General features: G+C 42.9%; 1 protein-coding gene across 1 annotated transcript in view; it reads right to left on the bottom strand.

Annotated features, from left to right (window-relative positions):
* Nucleotides 1-3,117: 3,117 nt before the first annotated feature.
* Nucleotides 3,118-20,001, bottom strand: part of LOC112220214 (microtubule-associated protein 1B) — a 30,282-nt gene continuing 13,398 nt past the window's right edge. The window contains exons 3-7 of the mRNA XM_024381936.2: nt 14,316-14,398; nt 12,735-12,875; nt 7,504-12,493; nt 7,149-7,387; nt 3,118-6,959 (exon numbers count right to left, since the gene is read on the bottom strand). Coding sequence (XP_024237704.1) covers nt 6,804-6,959; nt 7,149-7,387; nt 7,504-12,493; nt 12,735-12,875; nt 14,316-14,398 — 5,609 coding nt within the window. The 3' untranslated portion in view covers nt 3,118-6,803. The remainder of the gene's footprint in view (nt 6,960-7,148; nt 7,388-7,503; nt 12,494-12,734; nt 12,876-14,315; nt 14,399-20,001) is intronic.

The raw sequence follows: 20,001 nt of genomic DNA, 5'->3' as shown, positions 1-20,001 counted from the left end.
TAGGCTGGGTTTCTGTACTGCACTTTGAGATATCAGCTGATGTACGAAGGGCTATATAAATACATTTGATTTGATTTGATTTCCATATACATTTCTTAATCTCATTTAATGTTCTGTCTTCAATTTAAAGAATGACCTTTCTCTTACATGGAACCATCAATTACAGTCATTCAAACATACTGCAGGGTTTGTACAGACAGACATAGCTAGTGGACCTAGCCAGATAGCTTATACAATGGGTCCAGTTTGTGACCCAGACTTCTTCCTCTGACTCTCTGCCAAATTATTCCACCAGCGAATGGCTGTTCTTTGATTTATCCCTGTGTGCTCTTCGTCTGGGTGCTGGAAAGGGCCCGGGGTGAGCCTGTGCCATCATCATTAATACATGTCCTGAGTTTCTCTCTCACCTACTATGGTGCTTAGTAGTGGGCGGTTTACCACCTATGTCCTTTTAAAGTGAATGAAACGACTCAGTGACCATTGTGACTAGTGGTTTGTCTTTAATTGTGAAGATGAATGAATGATTTTGAAGGGGTGATCGTAAGATCCATCTCTTACATTTATAATATATAGTATTTTCTTAAAAGATTGTTTTTGTCCACCTTAAATCAATGTGGGTTCACTTTAGTGAGGCTGCTTACACTCCAGAGTTTCTGCATCTGCATTCTAATTTGTATGCATTCTAATTGAGTAAATCATACAACCTGCACAACCCTTCAACCTCTGTATGTACCGGTGTCATATGCCCAATGCAGCCATTTTTTATACCAATATCAAATCATTTCTGGGTAACAATTAAGTACCTTACTGTAATAGATTTCCATTAAAATGGGTAAAAATACCATTTTAGCAAAAATACTTTCTCAAGCAAAGATTTGGCTAGGACTGTCTGGGAGTGAAAACTAGCTGTTATTTGCAGAGAGGTTTTGAACTCTCTTTGTGATTGGTCTATTAACCAATTTACCGCATGGGGATGTCACCATGGAAAGCTGAAACTCCCACCAATGAAAACCTGCTGATTAGAAGGTTCTGTGTAGAATGTATATTCAACCAGCAACTATCAGGAAATAACACTGACAAGAAAAAAGTCACACTTTTACAGTGTTAGTTTCATCCGTTGTTGTACAATATGATATAAAACACAGGAAAACTGAATTTTAACTGCACTGGGCCTTTAAAGACAGTATATTACAGTATATTACAGTATTTCCACCCTCCCCAAAGTTGAATATACACACATATGCTTTTTGGGGGATAAGAAGTCTTCAATTAATGAAATATTCTTAAATTCCTGAAAATTACAACACCCTGTCCTGTTGAGGATTTAGCAATGCTATGTTTTCCCTCAGTGTAATAAATAAAATAAAATACACTAAGAGTACAACACATTAAGAATACCTACTCTTTCCATGACATAGACTGACCAGGTGAATCTACTTGAACACTATGATCCCTTATTGGTGTCACTTGTTAAATGTACTTCAATCAGTGTAGATGAAGGGGAGGGTTAAAGAAGGATTTTATGCCTTGAGACTATGGAGACATGGATTGTGTATGTGTGCCATTCAGAGGGTGAATTGGCAAAACAAAAGATTTAAGTGCCTTTGAACAAGGTATGGTAGTAGGTGCCAGGTGCACTGGTTTGTGTCAAGAACTGCAACGCTGCTGGGTTTTTCACACTCAAAAGTTTCCTGTGTGTATCCAGCCAACTTGACACAACTGTGGGAAGCATTGGAGTCAACGTGGGCCAGCTTTCGACACCATGTAGAGTCCATGCCCTGAAAAATTGAGGCTGTTCAAAGGGCAAGATATTAGGTTGGTGTGGGACTTCTCTATCAGCAACCGGTTAATTACTGTACTCTGGAGGGGTTACAATTCATGTGTGTGTGTGTTAATCTGGAAGTGTTGATTGATTATCTCTCCGTTGATTATCTCCCCATCTAATGAACTCATTAGGACTCTGTTCCAACAACCTCCCCCTAAACGTATGTTTGTGACCTAGACTGACAGACACCTGCTAACAATGCTGCTGTGCTGTTAATGTTGCCATGAGAAAGGTCACCTTGAGAAGGCTATAGACCACATGCAGGTGCAATGCGTCCAGGTTCCATATATCTTATTGGTTGGTTGATTCTTTATTCTATCAGTTTCAATGTTGATTGTTGATTTCTTGTTCTATCTTTTCGGTTTCATTTTCAGCAAGAGTAAAATGATTACATTGTCATGCTTCTCACACCCTCATTGCCTAAAAATCTGTCCAACATGTCTCTTATGGGAAAATGTGTCTCAAGCCAGGCTGATGCCCCTACCAAGCACTGTGGGGACAACATGACAAACAGGGTGACTGTCTGAGCCTCGAATCTCTCCTCCCTTGTCTCCCTCCAATCTCTCACCCCAAACTCCATCTCTCTCTCCCTCCTCTACACCTCTTCCTCCAATCTCTTTCCCATCTCTCGGGATCATAAATCCCCTTGCTGGGCCTGTCTGCTTGGGCTTTCTGCCTGTCAGGGACACCTGTCATCCTGAAGGCCATGGAGCCTGTCTCTGCCTGGGGCCTCATTGTCATTTTATAGCCAATCACACTCCCAGAAGTGATGTTAACCATTAACCTACCAGCCTGAATACAGCCAGGAAACTGTGTGTCTCTGAATCTACAGTCCACGAGAGCAGTTATTATAGCTACAACAACCTTTTGTTTCTGTCCACGGTTGTTTGGTAGGTAGCGGGGGTTTGCTTTGCTCCAATGGTCTTCCTCGCTCCTATGGGGTAGAGGGTTTGTGTTACTGCTGTTTATTTTGATGTGATGTATTGATTTTGAGTCTGACCCCTCCCTACCTGTCAGTAAAGAGCTAATGCCTCTCCATTAGGGTGAAGCACGCACACAATTAAGGATTGCTCTCATGTCTCTCTGTCATGTATTTTAGAGAAAAGCACAGCTTTTCATTGAGTCATGAGTTGAGCCATTTAGCCCTGTTTTATTTTATGAGTCTTAGGTCACCAACATATGGTAAGCTTGTATAGTGAGTCCATTCTTCTTGTTGATGTCATCATCGTAATCATCATTATCATGAAGCCATTACTTCCGAATATACCTTCATTCAAGAAAAAAGAGACAGATTCATGATTTTCCACAAGAGTTTGTGGCTCTTTTTTTTGTAGGTTTTAATAGTAGGCTTTACATCAAATGTCCCATAGGAGGGAGAGGAGACATTGCACACAAATATCAGAAAAGCACTAAATAATACTTTCACTTGAAACTAACCGCTACATTAGATATGAGTTTGGAAAAGGAGAGGATGCAGAGATCACAAGACAATTTTATACCACACAGTTGCAGACAGACAGTATTAACAATCACCCAAAATAGAGGAAGATAGAGCAAGGAATACAGTACAGTAGTTGAGTGAGAAAAGATCAAGAAAGAGTGGTGTGTGGTCGGTCGGTCACTATAGTTTGTGGTTGAACAGGAGGATGGTCATGCTTATGATTAAAGTATCCGGTTGCAGAGCTGTACAGGACAACTGGATAAATGTGTTGCCATGGAGACCTGTTGTGGAGGCAGTAACTAGGTCCCAGGCCCTGGTTGGTTGACTGTAATATTTTGCCTATGTGACTTTTTACTTAACCAGTGACCGTTTGTTCTGAGTGGTGGACGGTTGTAGTATGTTGGTGGCCTCCCTATAGGCGTGGTCATTAAATCATTTGGTTGATGTGTTTGAACATCTGTTTTCTATTGTTCTGTTCATGGCTTCGCATTTACAATTATCATAATTTGTCCTGGCTTTAAAAGTGTCTCGTTTTTTTGTCTTTCACACCCCAACTCATACCCAAAACAGTCACTCTCCCCCATGTTTTACTCTTCTCAAGGCGTATCTATACAGAGCTTTACCTGACTCGTAGGGATTTGGCAGAGGTGCTGCCATCTTGCAACCACAAATGGCATACTGACCACTGCTTTATATAGACCTGTGGTAGGCCAAGGTATTACATATCCTCCTTGAGTAGCTAGGGCCATGGACTATGATGAAGCAGATTTAAAGATCTTAAAATTACCAACATAGTCAGAAGATAGGGCCTTTAGTTTAACTTTTCACTCCATGTCATTATGGCGTAGCTGGCAACACCTCAAGGAACAACCAACTCTTAATGCATGTCTTCATTTCTATTAGCACAGCCGTGAGTTGTTGTTTTGGCAGATAAGAACAGATTTCCCCAATCCTTAAAAAGAGAAAAAAAGCTTATTACTCATGCATATTTCTTCCAACCATTCACCCTGCTACAAAGCTTTTTATAATTATAGTACAGTGTTTTAAAAAGAGAAAAAATGTAAGGTTAGGAAAGTGTCTCACTTCACAAGCCTGAAGATATTCTAGCACATTCAAACAGTCGCTAGGGCTCCATTTGTGGTTCGACACAAAATGCTGGGGAGTAATAGCTAAGTAAAACTCAACTACCCTGTGTACCTCATATCAACAGAGTTCAACAGCGACTAGTGTGGGCGAACTGGAGCTCCAAAATCACATAAAACAAGGCAACAGCAAACATGTAGCCCCCACGAATGATGCAGCTGTCTGAGATATAACGTGACTAACTTACGAATGAACGGACTGAGAGATCCACAGATCCCTCCCCGGGCTATTTTGTGGGTGCTGAAATCCGTTGTTTTTGTTAAAAACCTTTGTGACGTCGGAGCTCCAGTCCATCCACTCTCATCTCCGCTCAACTCCATTGATGTGAAGTACATCGTGGAGTTGAGTTTTACTTGGCTAGGGAGGACGGACTGAGCAGAAGTTTACAGTACACTACATAGAGTTCTATTTAAATCAACAGAAACCAATAAGCTATAAAGATCAAATCTGAACATAAGACAGATTAAAACAACGCGCTTTTGAAATTAAGTTTGGCCGATTATACACATACCTTTCATATTGTATATCTTTAAGAGACTATATTACATTTTAAAAGTTAGCCAATAATAAATTAAATAAATAACAACTCTTAAAACACTGAGATGAAATAACAAAATTCATGGCCCCCGAAGAAAAGGTTTGTATTAACTGATGTTAACAAAGACAAATCAACAATCGTTTGCACGAACAGGATCACAAAGCCTGCAGCGTAATTCTAAATCAAGATAGTGTCAGAGTCATGGGCAAATCTTGACTAGAATTGTCTTGTTCTCTAAATAATTACAATGAATTAAGACAAACATGTGTAATGTTTCATAGGCCCCTCAGTGCAGTTGAAACTTCATCTTGCTCTATGTATTTACTCCATCAGTATCAAACTAAACTAACTCTACACAGAGATTATATGACAGTTGGGGACGGACTCTTGTTAAATTGTGTTTTACGTTTTCTAATAATTCTTACACAGGCTATTTGTCCTCAGTGCATCAATCTTTTACATTCAATTCACTTCCTAAGGCAATAACTTAAATGTGTTTTCCTCGATCCTTTGGTGTATGCAGCAGGGTTAAATCAATTTGATAGATGAGTTATATTTATAGACAGAGATATAATCAGTGGTTTGAGGCATTGTTTGATGACCTACAAACACACTCGGGGGAGTAACTGATTACATGGGATATAACTGATTACATTACATGGGAAAAACTGTGAATGTAATCAGTTGTATTGTAATCGGATTACAGATACTTTTGAAAAACTAGATGACTACTAGTTGGATTACTTTTTCAATTCAGAAAGGATGTTTGCGAAAAATACATTGACACCGTTCTGTTCTCTCAATGACATTCAATTCAGCATTGAACAAAGGCGCAAGTTTAAGGTTGTTCCACCAGTGAGTGTGGCCACAAGTCAGAGATCAATATGATGACACACCAAATGCGTTTTGATGGATCCTTTGTGTCTTCTTCTAATGTGTCTAAAGGGGAAAGTCACCCAAAAGTAATCAGATTACATTACTGAGTTTGGGTAATCCAAAATGTATGTTACCGATTACAATTTTAGACAGGTAACTAGTAAATGTAACGATTACATTAAGAAAGTAACGGCATGTACCAGAATTGTACATATTTTGACGTGTAGTCCCAACCTTGAGGACAAATAGATTTCATCATAATATCTCAATAATTTTGTATTATTGACAGACCTTTTTTGTCCCCAGTATGAACAAGTATATTCTCATGAATTTTTCTACATTGTTTTGACTTGATAATTAATTGATAATTGGTGCTCATGGGAAATGTTGTTTTCTGAAGAAATCAATCTACGTCAAGAGCACCAATTTATACAGTTGGAGCATTCTATGTTCTCATTTTATGTTCTCTATAGTGGTCAGATACAATTTTTCATTCCGTACAGGATATTACTATGACATTTCCTTACTCAAAGTGCTCCACAAAGCTGACACTTGTGTCAGATACTTCTTTTGGGTATTGTGGACTTCTTTAAAACAATTATGTTTGCCATTGTTTTTTCAAACCAGAACATCATTTTAATGAAGGCTATGTATATTTCATTAATGTTGGCACACCGCCTTTGTTTAAATGACATGCGTTTACATTTACTCTATGTCTACGTCATCCCTCACCCCAACTCAAAGATACCACTAACAACATGATCCATTTGATCACTAGATCTCTCGGTTACTAGATCATTTGATCAGGAGAGTCCAGAGGGTTGTTCCAATCCAAATTACTACGACCCCTTCCCTCCATCAGAAGGTGCTCCCTAACAGAAACGTCTTGGAACGTCAATAGAGTGCACACTCCAGTGAAGGGAGAAGTTAAGGGAAGAAGAAAAGCATAATTTGGAATGGAACGAGGCCCAGGATCAGGTTCACAGCTCTATCTTGCAGGCGGGGAAGGACTCGTCCTGCATGACCACGGTGGAGCTGGAGGCCAGCACCATGATGTTCAGGTCCTGCTGCTTCTCGTGGGTCTCCTGGTACCACTCCCTCATCACCTCTGAGTCATGAGTTGGGATCAGGGTCACCTGCCAACAAAGAAGGGTTAGGGTTTGCATACTATTTTTTTCCACAAAACTCTGAGCTAAAAAAGGTTCTGACAGTATTTTCTCAATGTATACTATTTAAGTCTTGTCTATCTTCTCTATAGCACCTCTCTCTCTGATACTATGGGATTATAACATGGTTATTCTGTTAAATTGACTGTTTCACTGTACCTGCATGTTGTTTCCCCATGTGGCTTTGCCCTCCAGCAGTGAGTTCAGGACAGCTTTGCTGGGCTCCTGGGCTGTCTGGTCATTGCCACTTGCTACATAGTAGGATGACCTGACCCGTTTGAAGAACTCTGCATCCACATTCTTGGCGCTGCAGTGGTTTGGGATGTAAACCAAATCCATGTACATGGGAGGGCAGTTGGGTATGGGTATTGCAGTTGCTGCCTTTCCACTACCTGAACCTGAGACAGAGATGCAGCTTTGTTAGAAAATCTATGTACATAATAGATGAAAAACAATCAGAAATTAACCAACGCTTCCAGTCTCATGACCAAGTAAGAAATTATATGAGTCTTACCTGATGTGGCACTTTTCACACCCCTGGATGCAGAGCTATTGGTTGCATTTTTGGCATCTTTCCCTTCTCCTACACTTTTCTTAGGAGAGGCCATTGCTTTTGAATCCTTTACTTTTGAAAGGCCAGTCTTTCTGACTGGTGAGGAGGACTTAGTCTTGGTGAGTTTCTTCTTCTTAGCTTTCTCAGCTCCCTCTGCCTTTGACTCCTTGTCCTTAGTCTGGTTGTTGTCGTCAGCGGGGGGCTTGTCGGCCTCCGGATCCACCATGGTGACATCTGGGTGGGCTGGAGACGGAGCAGAGTCCCTGGGAGCCACGGGAGGAGGATCAGCATGTCTGTAAGTCAGGGTCCTGTCTGTTGGTAGTGTCTCAGAATCATCCTCAGAGTCTATGTTTGCGTCCGCAGTAATAGAGGGACACTCCTCTGTCCCAGGGGGAACATCCGAATCCGTCTGGGATGGGGCGGATTCACTGATGGAGGTTGGTGGGGTCTCTTCACATTGCTTAGCATGGAGTTTACTACCAGGGGGTGGAGGTCCTCCACCTGACTTAGCCAGAGGCTTTTCCTCCTCCAGAGGGTTCTCCTCATTCATGAAGTACTCCAAAGGACTGGGATTGATGAAGGATGGGGACAGCTCTGTCTTAGGGTGGCGGTACTCACAAGAGGTCACAAGGCAAAGGTCAACATCTGTCCTAGACCCAGGAGAGGGGCTCTTCTGGGAGGAGTCTGGGTCCTTGGAACCACCTGCACACTTCTTATAGTCGGAGTGGTTGAAAGAGAGTGGTATGTAGGATGGGGAGGGAACCTTGGGGCTGACAGGGGATTTGGAATCTCCACCACATTTGAAGGGATTAGTCTCTGCTCCTAGGGGCATATCTGTTTTCTGAGTGAAGCAAGAATAGGAGGGGGAAGAGGGGGAAGACCCTTTTGGGGTGGCAGGGGATTTGTCCATCTGCTGGGCTAAGCCCGGTGACATTTCCCTCATCTGACAAGGCGTAGTTGTCGAGGGGGTGGACTGAGATGCGTCTGATGGGGACGCAGAGGTGGCGCGACCTGAGTCATTGTCTTTGAAAAGCATAGGCTTGTCTACAGTGGGTCTGTACTGCTCGGAGGATCTCAGATCATTCCCCTCTGAGGGGCTGTAGTCCACCTCTGTTGGGCCGTTCTCTGTGGCGCGCAGACTGCCTGCAGAAGGGTGCTCTGGAGACTGTTTGCTGAAATCTAGGGCTAATGAGTGATCAGGGGACTCCTGGCCAAATGACATGGTGGAATGCTCTGGGGATTTAGGCTCCTGCACTGGTGTCCTTAATTTGGCTGTCTTTGGTGAGATGTCTGGAGATATTGACATGGGCCTGGGGCTCTCCCCCTTAGGAGAGACCTCTGCCTCCTGAAAAGGGGTTGGAGTCTGAACCACAGAGACAGATAGGGAGTCCTCCACCTCTGTTGATTGAGGGGAACCGGCTTCACCATGGAGAGCAGGGGAAACGTCATCTGTCATAGGCTCTGGGAATGAGCTGGTGGCCAGTGAGGCAGTGGAAGCCGAGGCGATGTGTGAAAAAGTGTCCTCTGCTACAGCCTCATCTACAGGGCTACCCGATTTATCAGACGTGGTTGCCTCCGAGATCGACATTTTACTCTCCTCTTTGAAACCTGCGAATGGGTTTGTGGATGAGAATGAGGTACTGTCGCTAGCCCCATTTTTCTTCTCATCTTGACTCGAGTGCATTGTTGACATATGATCTAAATCAAAGTGTAACTTTCCTTCTACTACAGGCGGCGGGCTCTTGATTGGGGACAGCACCTTCTCTATAGTCGAGGTGTGGTCAGGAATTGGGTCGTCCATGGGGCTGACCCTGTTGGAATCTTCTTTATCACTTGTAACTTCTACAATTACAGGCCCATGATCATTTGCAGGTGCTATAGAGCCAGCCTTCTCATCCACGGGAGACTGAAAGTAAGGGGTGTGACCAGAGGAATGAGGTGAGGTGGTACCTTCCAATGTCTTGTCATCTGGGCTAGTAGAAGACCCAGCTGGTGCCTTTGATGATCCTGAAAGTGTTGTGCACAGTTCAATTGGTGCCGCGAATCCAGATAAGTATGAGTCAAAGGTTCCTTTGGGAGCTGAAGGGGAGCGGATGAGAGGTGAAGTAGTGGTGAGTATAGAGCTTGCTGAATCAAGACCAAATTTGTCGGACTTGAACCCTTCCTCTTTGTCCTCTTCCAGTGACGATGGTGGAGATATTGTGGATGCAGAAGCGTTGTAGTCCCTGCCTTCGGTGGCATCGCTCTTTGAATGGTCTGACTCTGGGCCGTCGTGTAGTGGAGACAGCCGCTTCCTCTCAAGGTCTCCTAACATTGTTCCTCCAAACCTGGCAAAGTCCTGAGAGGGAGAATCCTCTGTCTCATCGTTAGTAGTCTCGTCACTCATAATGTCCCTTGGAGTGGACATTTCGTCCATTGGAGTTGGCACACTGGAGATCTCAATAGTTGACTGGGTGTGGCCAGATGTAGCAGTGTATGCCTCGTCACGGTTCTCATCATCTGAGGCTGCTTCGTCATCAGAGCCAGCTGGAAGGGTCTCATCATGAATAGATGCAGATGGAGAGAGAGGCTCAGAAGTTTTGGGAGGGGGTGTCACCGACAGGCCCCACTTCTGTACTTCTCTTTCCTTTCTGTTAAGATCTTCTCCACAATGGTCTGGCTCTGCATCCTCGTCCTCAGAGTCCTCATCTTCACTGTCATCAGCATGTTTATGGTTGTCCATTTCACTTCTCATTGGCTCATGGACCTCTTCTGTCTCTCCCTTCTCTTCATAATCTAGCCCAGTTCCCTCATCTTCAAACTTCTCACTGCCGCTGCCGCTCAACTTCCCTTTATGCTCTTGTTCCTCTGGAGTCTCCCCGCTTTCTCCTTCATGCTCAGTGGTTGTGATCCCCTCATCCAGAGACTCTGCTGCTTCAGGGGACTCCTTAGAGTGCATGAGGTCCTCTCTGTGGATCACCACCGGCTCTTCTTCCTGAAAGATCTCCTCTTCTTTGAGCTCTTCAAAGTCCTTAGTGAGGTCCTCTGGAGAAGACATCATGGCTCTATCTGTCTCAAGGACCTCTGCAGCACAAGTGGCAGTGGCTACCACTCCTGCTGTGACAGCTGCAGCTCCTGCAACAGCAGATTTAGCATCTGTGGCCTTGAGGTCCTTCTTGGTGACTTTCGGTTTTGCCTTGGACTTGGAAGGGCTTCCAAAGTCTTTCTTTGTCGTATCATCTTTTTTCAGAGGTTTTGGTTTTGCTGCAAGTTTTTTCCCTTCGCCTAAAGCAGATGGAGTATTTTTTAAATCCTTGGATGGCTTCTTTATGTCTTTCTTTAGATCGTCTTTCTTTTGCTCCTTATTCTCTTCCTTCCTCACCTTCATGGGGGAATCCCTCCTGAAATCTCTGTCTTTCTTTAAAATGTCTTTCTTCACCTTCTGTTCCTTTTTGGGTGTTTCTTGCTTCTGTTCCGTTTTGGGTGTTTCTTCCTTTTTAGATGTTAGCTTATCATCTTTCTTCACTACTTCTTTCTTTACCTCCTTTTCATCATTTTTCTTTTCTACAGACTTCCTGGGTTCTTTTTTGATAATCTTCTCCTTAAGAGCTTTTGGTTTCATTTCAGCCTTCTTCTTTTCTGGAGTTTCGGTAGTTGGCTCTGCTTTCACCTTCACTTCTTTTTCTGGTGCCTTCGCTTTTTCTTTTTTCACTAAAGGTTTGTCTTTTTTCTCAAATTTGTTAGTCTTTTCTTGAGCCAATTCTGCATCTGTCTTTGCCTTCTCTGGAGCCTCCTCCTTCGACTCCTTTTTGAAACTTTTGCTTGGTGATGGCCTAGAGACTGACTTCAAACTCTCCTTGCTGTCAGTTTTATGTTTCAGCTTTGCTTGCTTTAGAGCTGGTGCCAAGTTAGAAGATAGCTCCTTCTGGGTGACAACTGGCTGCTTCAAGAAGTCCAAGTGTTTTAGTTTTTCCAAACCTTCAAGAATGTGATACTGAGAGGCATTGCCTGGAAACAGGACACGTACTATCTTCTCTGAAGGGTTTGATGGGTGCCACACAATTAAGGAAGAGATTGAGGTCATATAAGAAATTGGGAGCTCAGATTCTTTTCCATTGGGCAGAATAACAGTGGCTTTGTCTTTCTCGCTGCCTGTCCACTGCTTCATAAAATGTTGCAGCTCCTTGCTGTTCTTCGACGGGTTCAGCACATACATCTCAAGCTTCCCCACGCCCATCTTCTGAAACAGAATGATGGGTTCGATAGTGTTCCCGACCGGCCTCTGCAAAGGCTCGGGCCTCAGATTCAACTTGCTCAGGTAATGGAGTGTGTGTGCTGCCTCTTCAATGTTCCTCCTCACTCTGAAGTTGGGTTCAGCAGGGTTCCCCAGATTATCAGGGGTGTTCAAGAACACAACCCCAATGTCTGGGGATATGAGGTTCTTCAACCAGTCGCCAGTAGCTTGGGAACCCTGTGACTGCTCTTCCTCCAGCTCAGCCATCTTCCTCTGAAGCATACTGTTGATGCCTGGCAGGTTGTCGTCCCCGATGTGGGTCAGGAGGATGGAGTCTACCCGGTCTAGGTGTCTCACCAGCTTCCAGAAACAGGACTTGCGGTCGGAGCCCCCGTTGATGAGCATGTTGAACCCATTCACCGCAAAGAGGGCAGAGTCGCCGTGGCCGCCGGGGAAAATGTAGCAGCATGGTTTTGAGAGCTTCAGGAAACCGCCAGAGGTCGGAGGCTCCAGCATGTCAAATGGCGATGGGATTTCTACTGACTCCGACAGGTATTCTGTGAACTCTGAGAGACCTTCCATCTCTGGGAGTATCAGTGGTGAATTGAGCTTCATGTTGATGAAGTCTTGTAGGTTGTGTTTGTCCAAGTTTGAGTTTTTCCAGTCACCTTGCTCAGGGCAATAGAGGGTTAGGCTTGCCTTGTTTGCTGGGCGAATAGTGCTAAGTAATTCACCAATCTGGGGATAAGAGAGAGAGAGAGATTTGGAGACATGGGATTAAAATCATGAGACTATGATCAAACAGAACATTTTCACAATTATGACAGATATTAGAGGAATTGTATTCAATCAGATGTAATCATGAGGTTTGCTCATTGGGAGGTCAGTAAACTTCAGCAGATCATGAATAGTACTGCAAACTGTAACATTATAATGAAACAGTAATTGCTTAGCGAACTATTTTCTCAATTTGACTCACCTCTTGGTCTGTGAATATATCTATGAAGTTGAAGAAAGAGAAGGAGCCAGACTGCAAAATCAGTGCTCCTGTGTTTTCAAAGCTTTGTCCTGAAAGGACCAGCAGCTTGTTTCTGGCTGTGTCTGAGATCATCTGACAAACCTATGCAGAAAAAAAGGGCAAACATGTCAGAATGAAAGCCACATCTGTATCATTGGAGTTTCCGTGCAATTGTGGCATTAATTTATTTTGCAATCACAGTCCATATTGCTCAGTTGGTAGCTCATGGTGCTTTCAACGCCAGGGTTGTGGGCTCGATTCCCACGGGGTACCAGTATGATGTGTGCACTCTACTGTAAGTCACTCTGGATAAGAGTGTCTGCTAAATGACAACAAAAATAATAATAGCTAATATGAAACATTTAATTAAAAGTTTATGCTCAGAGACAATCTTTGTGAGCTTGGAAAATGCTGTTAGCTGTAAAAATAGGAAAGTCTGACGCAACGGTAAATGTTGTACTTTATGTCTGTAATCCTTGTAGTCCATTTCAAAGTGAATTTGTCATGTCAATGTCCACTTAGGCTTTTATTGCCAACAATCTTGATTAGAAATATCACCCATTTCACTTCAATCAAATCCATTAGATAATTAGTGTACTCGCTCTCGCTCGCTCTCTTTCTTTCGCTCTTTCTCTCTAGTGCCCAGCCTTTTATCCTCTTCACAGGCATGGACTGTTCCGGAATGCTAGACAGGGTCAAACCTGCAGTACTGTGAGATATTATTAATGCACAGATTGCAGACACCGCCAGGCAGGAAGGGAAGCTGGAAGAGTGAAAGAAAGGATTGATAGATCTACCCTTGTGTAACAGCCTTCTGTTTCTTTTTTCAATTTTGAACCTTCTAGTAATTTCTAGTGAATTCACTTAGTAAAATGCTGCACTACAAAGTAAATATATATAGGGACAAAACAGTAACCTAGAATCCAAATGGAATAGAATTAATCTTTCGCTCATGTTTCACTATTCGGTCAGTATTTAGATTAGATTCCAGGCCAGAATCTGAGAAACTATCTGTTGGTTGAGTAAACCAAGGGAGTATTCTTCGTCCCCAGAGCTTCTTATTGTGATGGTTCTATTCTAGTCCACATAGCAGAGTAGCAGAAAACAAAGGACTGGGGAGGATAATTGGCCAATTAAGCGTGCCAAGCAGTCATCCATTTCAAGTTGCAGTTGCTTTGAAATGTGTTTATGTCTATGAAGATGTCTTCTATGTATGGGAGTCAAGAGTATGTTTGTGTACGCATTCTTGCAGTGTGAGAGAAGGAGGTAAGTTGAGAGGAACAAACAGATCAAGAGTAGAAATGTCTCCATAAAGGAGTATAGAAAATATCAATGAGCCCATACAGTACCATTCCATCTATCCAAGGTTGTGTTCAGTAAAGGGAATATGTTTTGAAGAGCTTTGAAACGTTTTGAAACAGTGAGGTGCTAACCTGAGCTCGTTCAATAAGAACATATTTTATTTGGTTCTTTTGCAAAGCCTTTTGCTAAAATGTGCCCTACTGAACGTAACCCAGGTGTGTTTGAATGGAATGTACTTACCTCAGTGCTGACAGCTTCATCTGAGGGGTTGATAAGCACTACTGTCTCGAGAACGCTGCTTTTGTGGTGAAGAATTCTCTGCCCTGAAAACAACACAGCGATACAGAACAACTAAATCAATGTGTGTTATGGGGGAAAAACGATCAACACAATGTCTAGATCAATCTAAAATGAAATGCTTTAATTATTTCTGCTTGTTTGATTTTTCTGATTATGGGTGCTTGTAAAAGCATGTTTTAAAGGGATTAGTTCAGGATTTTGGCTATGAGGCCCTTTATCTACTTCCCCAGAGTCAGATGAAGTAGTTGATACCAACATATATACACTGCATGTCAAAGGTTTTAGGACACCTACTCATTCAAGAGTTTCTTTATTTTAACTTTTTTTCTACATTGTAGAATAATAGTGAAGACGTCAAACCTATGTAATAACACATATGGAATCATGTAGTAACCAATACTTGAGATTATTCAAAGTGGTCGCGGTCGATTGCTGCAAACAAACCACTACTAATGGACACCAATAAGAAGAGACTTGATTGGGCCAAGAAACACGAGCAATGGACATTAGACCGGTGTAAATCTGTCCTTTGGTCTGATGAGTCCAGATCTGAGATTTTTGATTCCAACTGCCGTGTCTTTATGAGATGCAGTGTGGCTGAACGGATGATCTCTGCATGTGTCGTTCCCACTGTGAAGCATGGAGGAGGATGTGTTATGGTGTGGGGGTGCTTTTCTGGTGCCACTGTCGGTGGCACCAGAAAAGGCACACAACCAGCATGGCTACCACAGTATTCTGCAGCGATACGCCATCCCATCTGGTTTGGGCTTAGTGAGAATATAATTTGTTTTTCAACAGGACAATGACCCATAACACACCTCCATGCTGTGTAAGGGCTATTTTACCAAGACAGAGAGTGATGGAGTGCTGCATCAGATGACCTGGCCTCCACAATCCCCCAACCTCAACCCAATTGAGATGGTTTGGGGTGAGTCGGACCGCAGAGTGAAGGAAAAGCAGACAACAAGTGCTCAGCATACGTGGGAATTCCTTCAAGACGGTTGGAAAAACATTCCAGGTGAAGCTGGTTGAGAGAATGCCAAGAGTGTGCAAAGCTGGCATCAAGGCAAAAGGTGGCTATTTGAATCTCAAATATAAAATATATTTTGATTTGTTTAACACTTTTTTGGTTACTTCATGATTCCATATGTGTTATTTCATAGTTTTGATGTCTTCACTAGTATTCTACAAAGTAGAAAATAGTAAAAGTAAAGAAAAACCCTTGAATGAGTAGGTGTTCTAAAACTTTTGACCGGTAGTGTATATATTTTTAAAGTTGTATTATCACATTCACTGGATTGGTGCAGTGAAATTTTAGGGTAGTAGTGCAGCCATAGTAGTACGGTGCCCATGGAGCAAATTAGGGTTAAGTGCCTTGCTCAAGGACACATTGACAGATTTTTCAACTTGTCAGCTCCGATATGTACGTGCAGTTTGAAGGAAGTTGCTAACTAGTGTTAGCGAAATTGCTAACTGGCGTTAGTGCAACAACTGGAAGTCTATGGGAACAGCTAGCATGCTGTTCCTGTAGACTTCCAGTCATTGCACTAAGCTAGTTAGCATTGGCTCGCAAAACTACCTCTAACTTACTTCATACTGGATGTAGATACATCAAAATGGTATCCACAAGTTTATCTGACTCTGGGGAAGTAGATAAAGGGCCTCACTGCCAAAATCCCAAACTTAATATGGCCCTATTAGCAGAGGCTACAGTTGCAGCAGATAAGTATTACTCACTTGTCAAGGATGCACACAGACAATTACCCCCTTACCCTGTCACCAACCACCCACCCCAGCCACTCCCAAGTCAACCAGGGAATCAGTGAGAAAGAACCGTCTCTTTGTACACTCTTAGTTTCAGTTTTATCTAACAACTCCAGTCTCTCTCGTTCTCCCAGAAATGCAGGCCATGGAAGAACTGGGACATTTTCAGCTTCCAGGAATTGTGTACAGATCCTTGGCAACAGCTCTGGTGGACACGCTCCCTCAAAACTTGAGACATCTGTGGCATTTTGTTGTGTGACAAAACTGCATATTTTAAAGTGGCCTTTTATTGTCCCCAGCACAAGGTGCATCTGTGTAATGATCATGCTGTTGCTCACTAACAGGGATGTAAACAAATGTGTGCACACAATGTAAGCAAAGTAAGCTTTTTGTGCGTATGGACAATTTCTGGGATCTTTTATTTCAGCTCATGAAACATGGGACCAACACTTTACATGTTGCGGTTATATTTTTGTTCAGTGTACGTTGAATAGACGTTGAACTGGCGTATGTGCCCAATGGTAATCTTTCAGCAGCTTGCTTTATCTTAATCCTTTCCTTCACCATTATTGTATCTTAGGAACCAACTGGGTAACCCTTCAACATGTAAATGCAGTAATTCAGTGTTCTTTAGCCAGATCTGATAATAGTCCTGATAAAACGGAACCTGTACTTCCTGATAACTACCCAATCAAGAGCAAGAAGTGAATATAACAAAAGTAGCATGGGAATATAACATCAATACAAAACTGACACGTTGTCTATATTTCATTTGATTGGATGTTTCTGCCCTTTGTCTGTGCTCCTCTGGTCCAGGTGGCACCAACACACTTGAGAGTGCAACCACAGACTCATCACTCACCTACAGTAGTTGAGATTCCTTCCTTTAATCACCTGAGTGGCATCCCAATCCATCTTTCTCTCGGTTTCCTTATCCTCTCTCCTTTTCACTCATTGTGGCTATACTGCTACATGAGTTAACTGAAGAGCCTGGTCTTTGTTCCTCATAATTTACAAAAACTGAGCTTGATTCTATCACAGATCGTAACATGATAACCCTCGTAAAAGCTTAAGTTTCTATCGCTATGGCAAAACCAGCCCAAGGTTTGTAACACTAACAACCGGATTCCAACAGAACAGAAATAATGGAAATACAGTGCATGCTCAGTTGGAGGTTGAGGGCTGGGTCGTGGAATCTGCTGCTCTGTTGGTATATTGAAAGAATACAAGAGTCATGTGATTATCTCAGAGAGAGTGTCTGGTCTCTCGGGTTCCGTACTGCAGTTGGTTCTGGCTGCAGGGCCGATTCATCCGTACATATTTCATATTCTATATAGATCCACCTCCTCATCACACAGCTGTACCCATTAACCCTCCTGCTATTGCTTCTCCCTGAGGAGTGTCCCCCCACTGTGGAGGACGTGCTCTATTCACTGCCGCTAACGCTAGACTGGCTCCAACATCATGATTGGCCTAACATATCAGAGGAATACATTCAGCTAGATGGTAATGTTTCTCTTTTTAGTTGGATATCCTGTCTTCAACTGCCAAGGATTAGGCACTATAATTTAGAAAGGAGGAATATGTTGCGCAGACGCATCTCCTAGGGCTCTATTCAATCTGGATCGCTGAGGCGTTACACATTTCCAAATAGAAATGTAAAGGTCATTTCTATTTCTATGCGTTTACCGCGACTGCAGTCTCCGCTAAAGCGGTAACATTGCCTTTAAATGTAAATTGCGCTGTAAAGCTGAACTTCCGCAATGCAGACTGAATAGAGCCCCTAGTCTAATCATTTATGGTGGAAATGTTATGTCATGTATGGGTGGTTCTTGTATTGGATAGCTCCCTATAGGGTCTACAGCTTTAGCTACTGACACTCTCAGTGCTTATCATTATTATTCCAGGGAGAGATTTGTGATTTTAATATTGTGGAACAAGTTCAGTTCAAGTTCAAAATAAACTGGTGTGTCTTTAACACTGTACTGTACCTCTTAGTGCATTTCAAAGCTGGAGCTAATACTGTATTCACTTGCTGTGTATTCATTTGTTTTCTAAGGCTGGCGTAACAGCATCAGATATATTACTTTAAACCCCCAGGGAGAATGTTTCAAACCCAGCAGAACCGGCACCCTATAACTAGAGCCTCAGGATTTCTGTATGAGAATACTAAGTGAGTATTAACTGAGGGAAACAACCTTTAGCTTGTCTGTAATTATCTCCATACACAAACTACACAAACAGGCTATTTCTCTACCTGCCCCTGTTGTATTAGCAGGCTGAAGCTAATGGAAGGGAAAAGTAGGTGTTTTGTCCCCTTTTTCTGGTTCTCTATGCAGATCAAGTGTTTTGGTTATTGCCCTACTTGACTTTTCTTCAGAGAACATGGGGGAACTACCCCAAAACAAAATCCTTAAACTAAGCTACAAGGAGTATTAGGCCACAGTCGTAGCAAGTATTTTTCTATAAACACAACTAACATGGCCATTCCCCTCTTGGAAAATGATGTCATAAGAAAGAGAAAATGAAAAAGGAAGGGCCATTGAAGCTGGATTGACCCCTAACCTTTACAGTGGCTCTGTCAATAAAAGGCCCCTCTCTGCTCCCCTCCTCCACCCCCTCCAACCCCTCCAGTGCCCTCTCAGTGGGAGGGGAGGTAATGTGACACGCATCACTGCACATTATCATTATGACTGAGCAGAAAAATTGTCCAGCTAGCTACGTACTAGCTAGTTGTCCAATCACTAAGCCACTAGGCAAGGGAGTTCCTTTAAAACAGATGAAATAAGAGAAAATATTCTCTATTGTGTAAGAAAAATCTTGGAACGCAAGTACGATCAATCTGCTCTTCAGCTGAGGTCCTATTTCTCTTTAGATCTTTACTGTCTGTCTTCGTATCCATCCCATCCCCCGTCGATCTGTCACCTCATCTTTCTTTCAACTGAATCCAGAGGTCCCTTGACATTTCACAGTCCCTAGGCACCATTTCCAATGTCTCGACCTCTTCCCCCCTGTCCTCTTTAAACCAGACACTGTTTAGGCTATTTTTCTGAAAAGGCACACAGAAGAAAAAATGACTACAGTAGACTGATTTAGCAAATGTAACAGTGCCTGGTACGGCTGTTGGTCCACAATAACGACACTGTCCAACTTGTACTGAACTCAAAATAGAAGTGCAAAGTGATGCCACAAAACAACCAGTCTATTCAATCCATTCTCATATTTGAGAGGAGGACACAATTGCAGATTATTAATAGCCATGGCAACTGCAACAACTCAGTTTACAGCTAGGACGGCTGAAGATAGTTGGTGATCTAATCTATTGCAAGTCACTTTAAAAACAAAATAAACAAAAATCTATTCAACAAAACAAATTTAGGGATCTGGCCATTCTTGGGTGATGGTATTCCACAGATGTAGATGATAGACAGTTCAGAGACATAGTATCTTGAGAGGAGGGAGCACACATGGTACAGCCAGACAGAGAGGTAGAGACATCTGACAGACAAAGAGGTAGAGACATCTGACAGACAGAGAGGTAGAGACATCTGACAGACAGAGAGGTAGAGACATCTGACAGACAGAGAGGTAGAGACATCTGACAGACAGAGAGGTAGAGACATCTGACAGACAGGGAGGTAGAGACATCTGACAGACAGGGAGGTAGAGACATCTGACAGACAGGGAGGTAGAGACATCTGACAGACAGGGAGGTAGAGACATCTGACAGACAGGGAGGTAGAGACATCTGACAGACAGGGAGGTAGAGACATCTGACAGACAGAGAGGTAGAGACATCTGACAGACAGGGAGGTAGAGACATCTGACAGACAGGGAGGTAGAGACATCTGACAGACAGGGA

This window comes from Oncorhynchus tshawytscha, linkage group LG20 (assembly GCF_018296145.1).
Source record: "Oncorhynchus tshawytscha isolate Ot180627B linkage group LG20, Otsh_v2.0, whole genome shotgun sequence".
NCBI classification, from domain to species: Eukaryota; Metazoa; Chordata; class Actinopteri; order Salmoniformes; family Salmonidae; genus Oncorhynchus; species Oncorhynchus tshawytscha.
The sequence above is the reverse complement of the archived record's forward strand: the minus strand, read 5'-3'. Positions and strand labels throughout refer to the sequence as shown.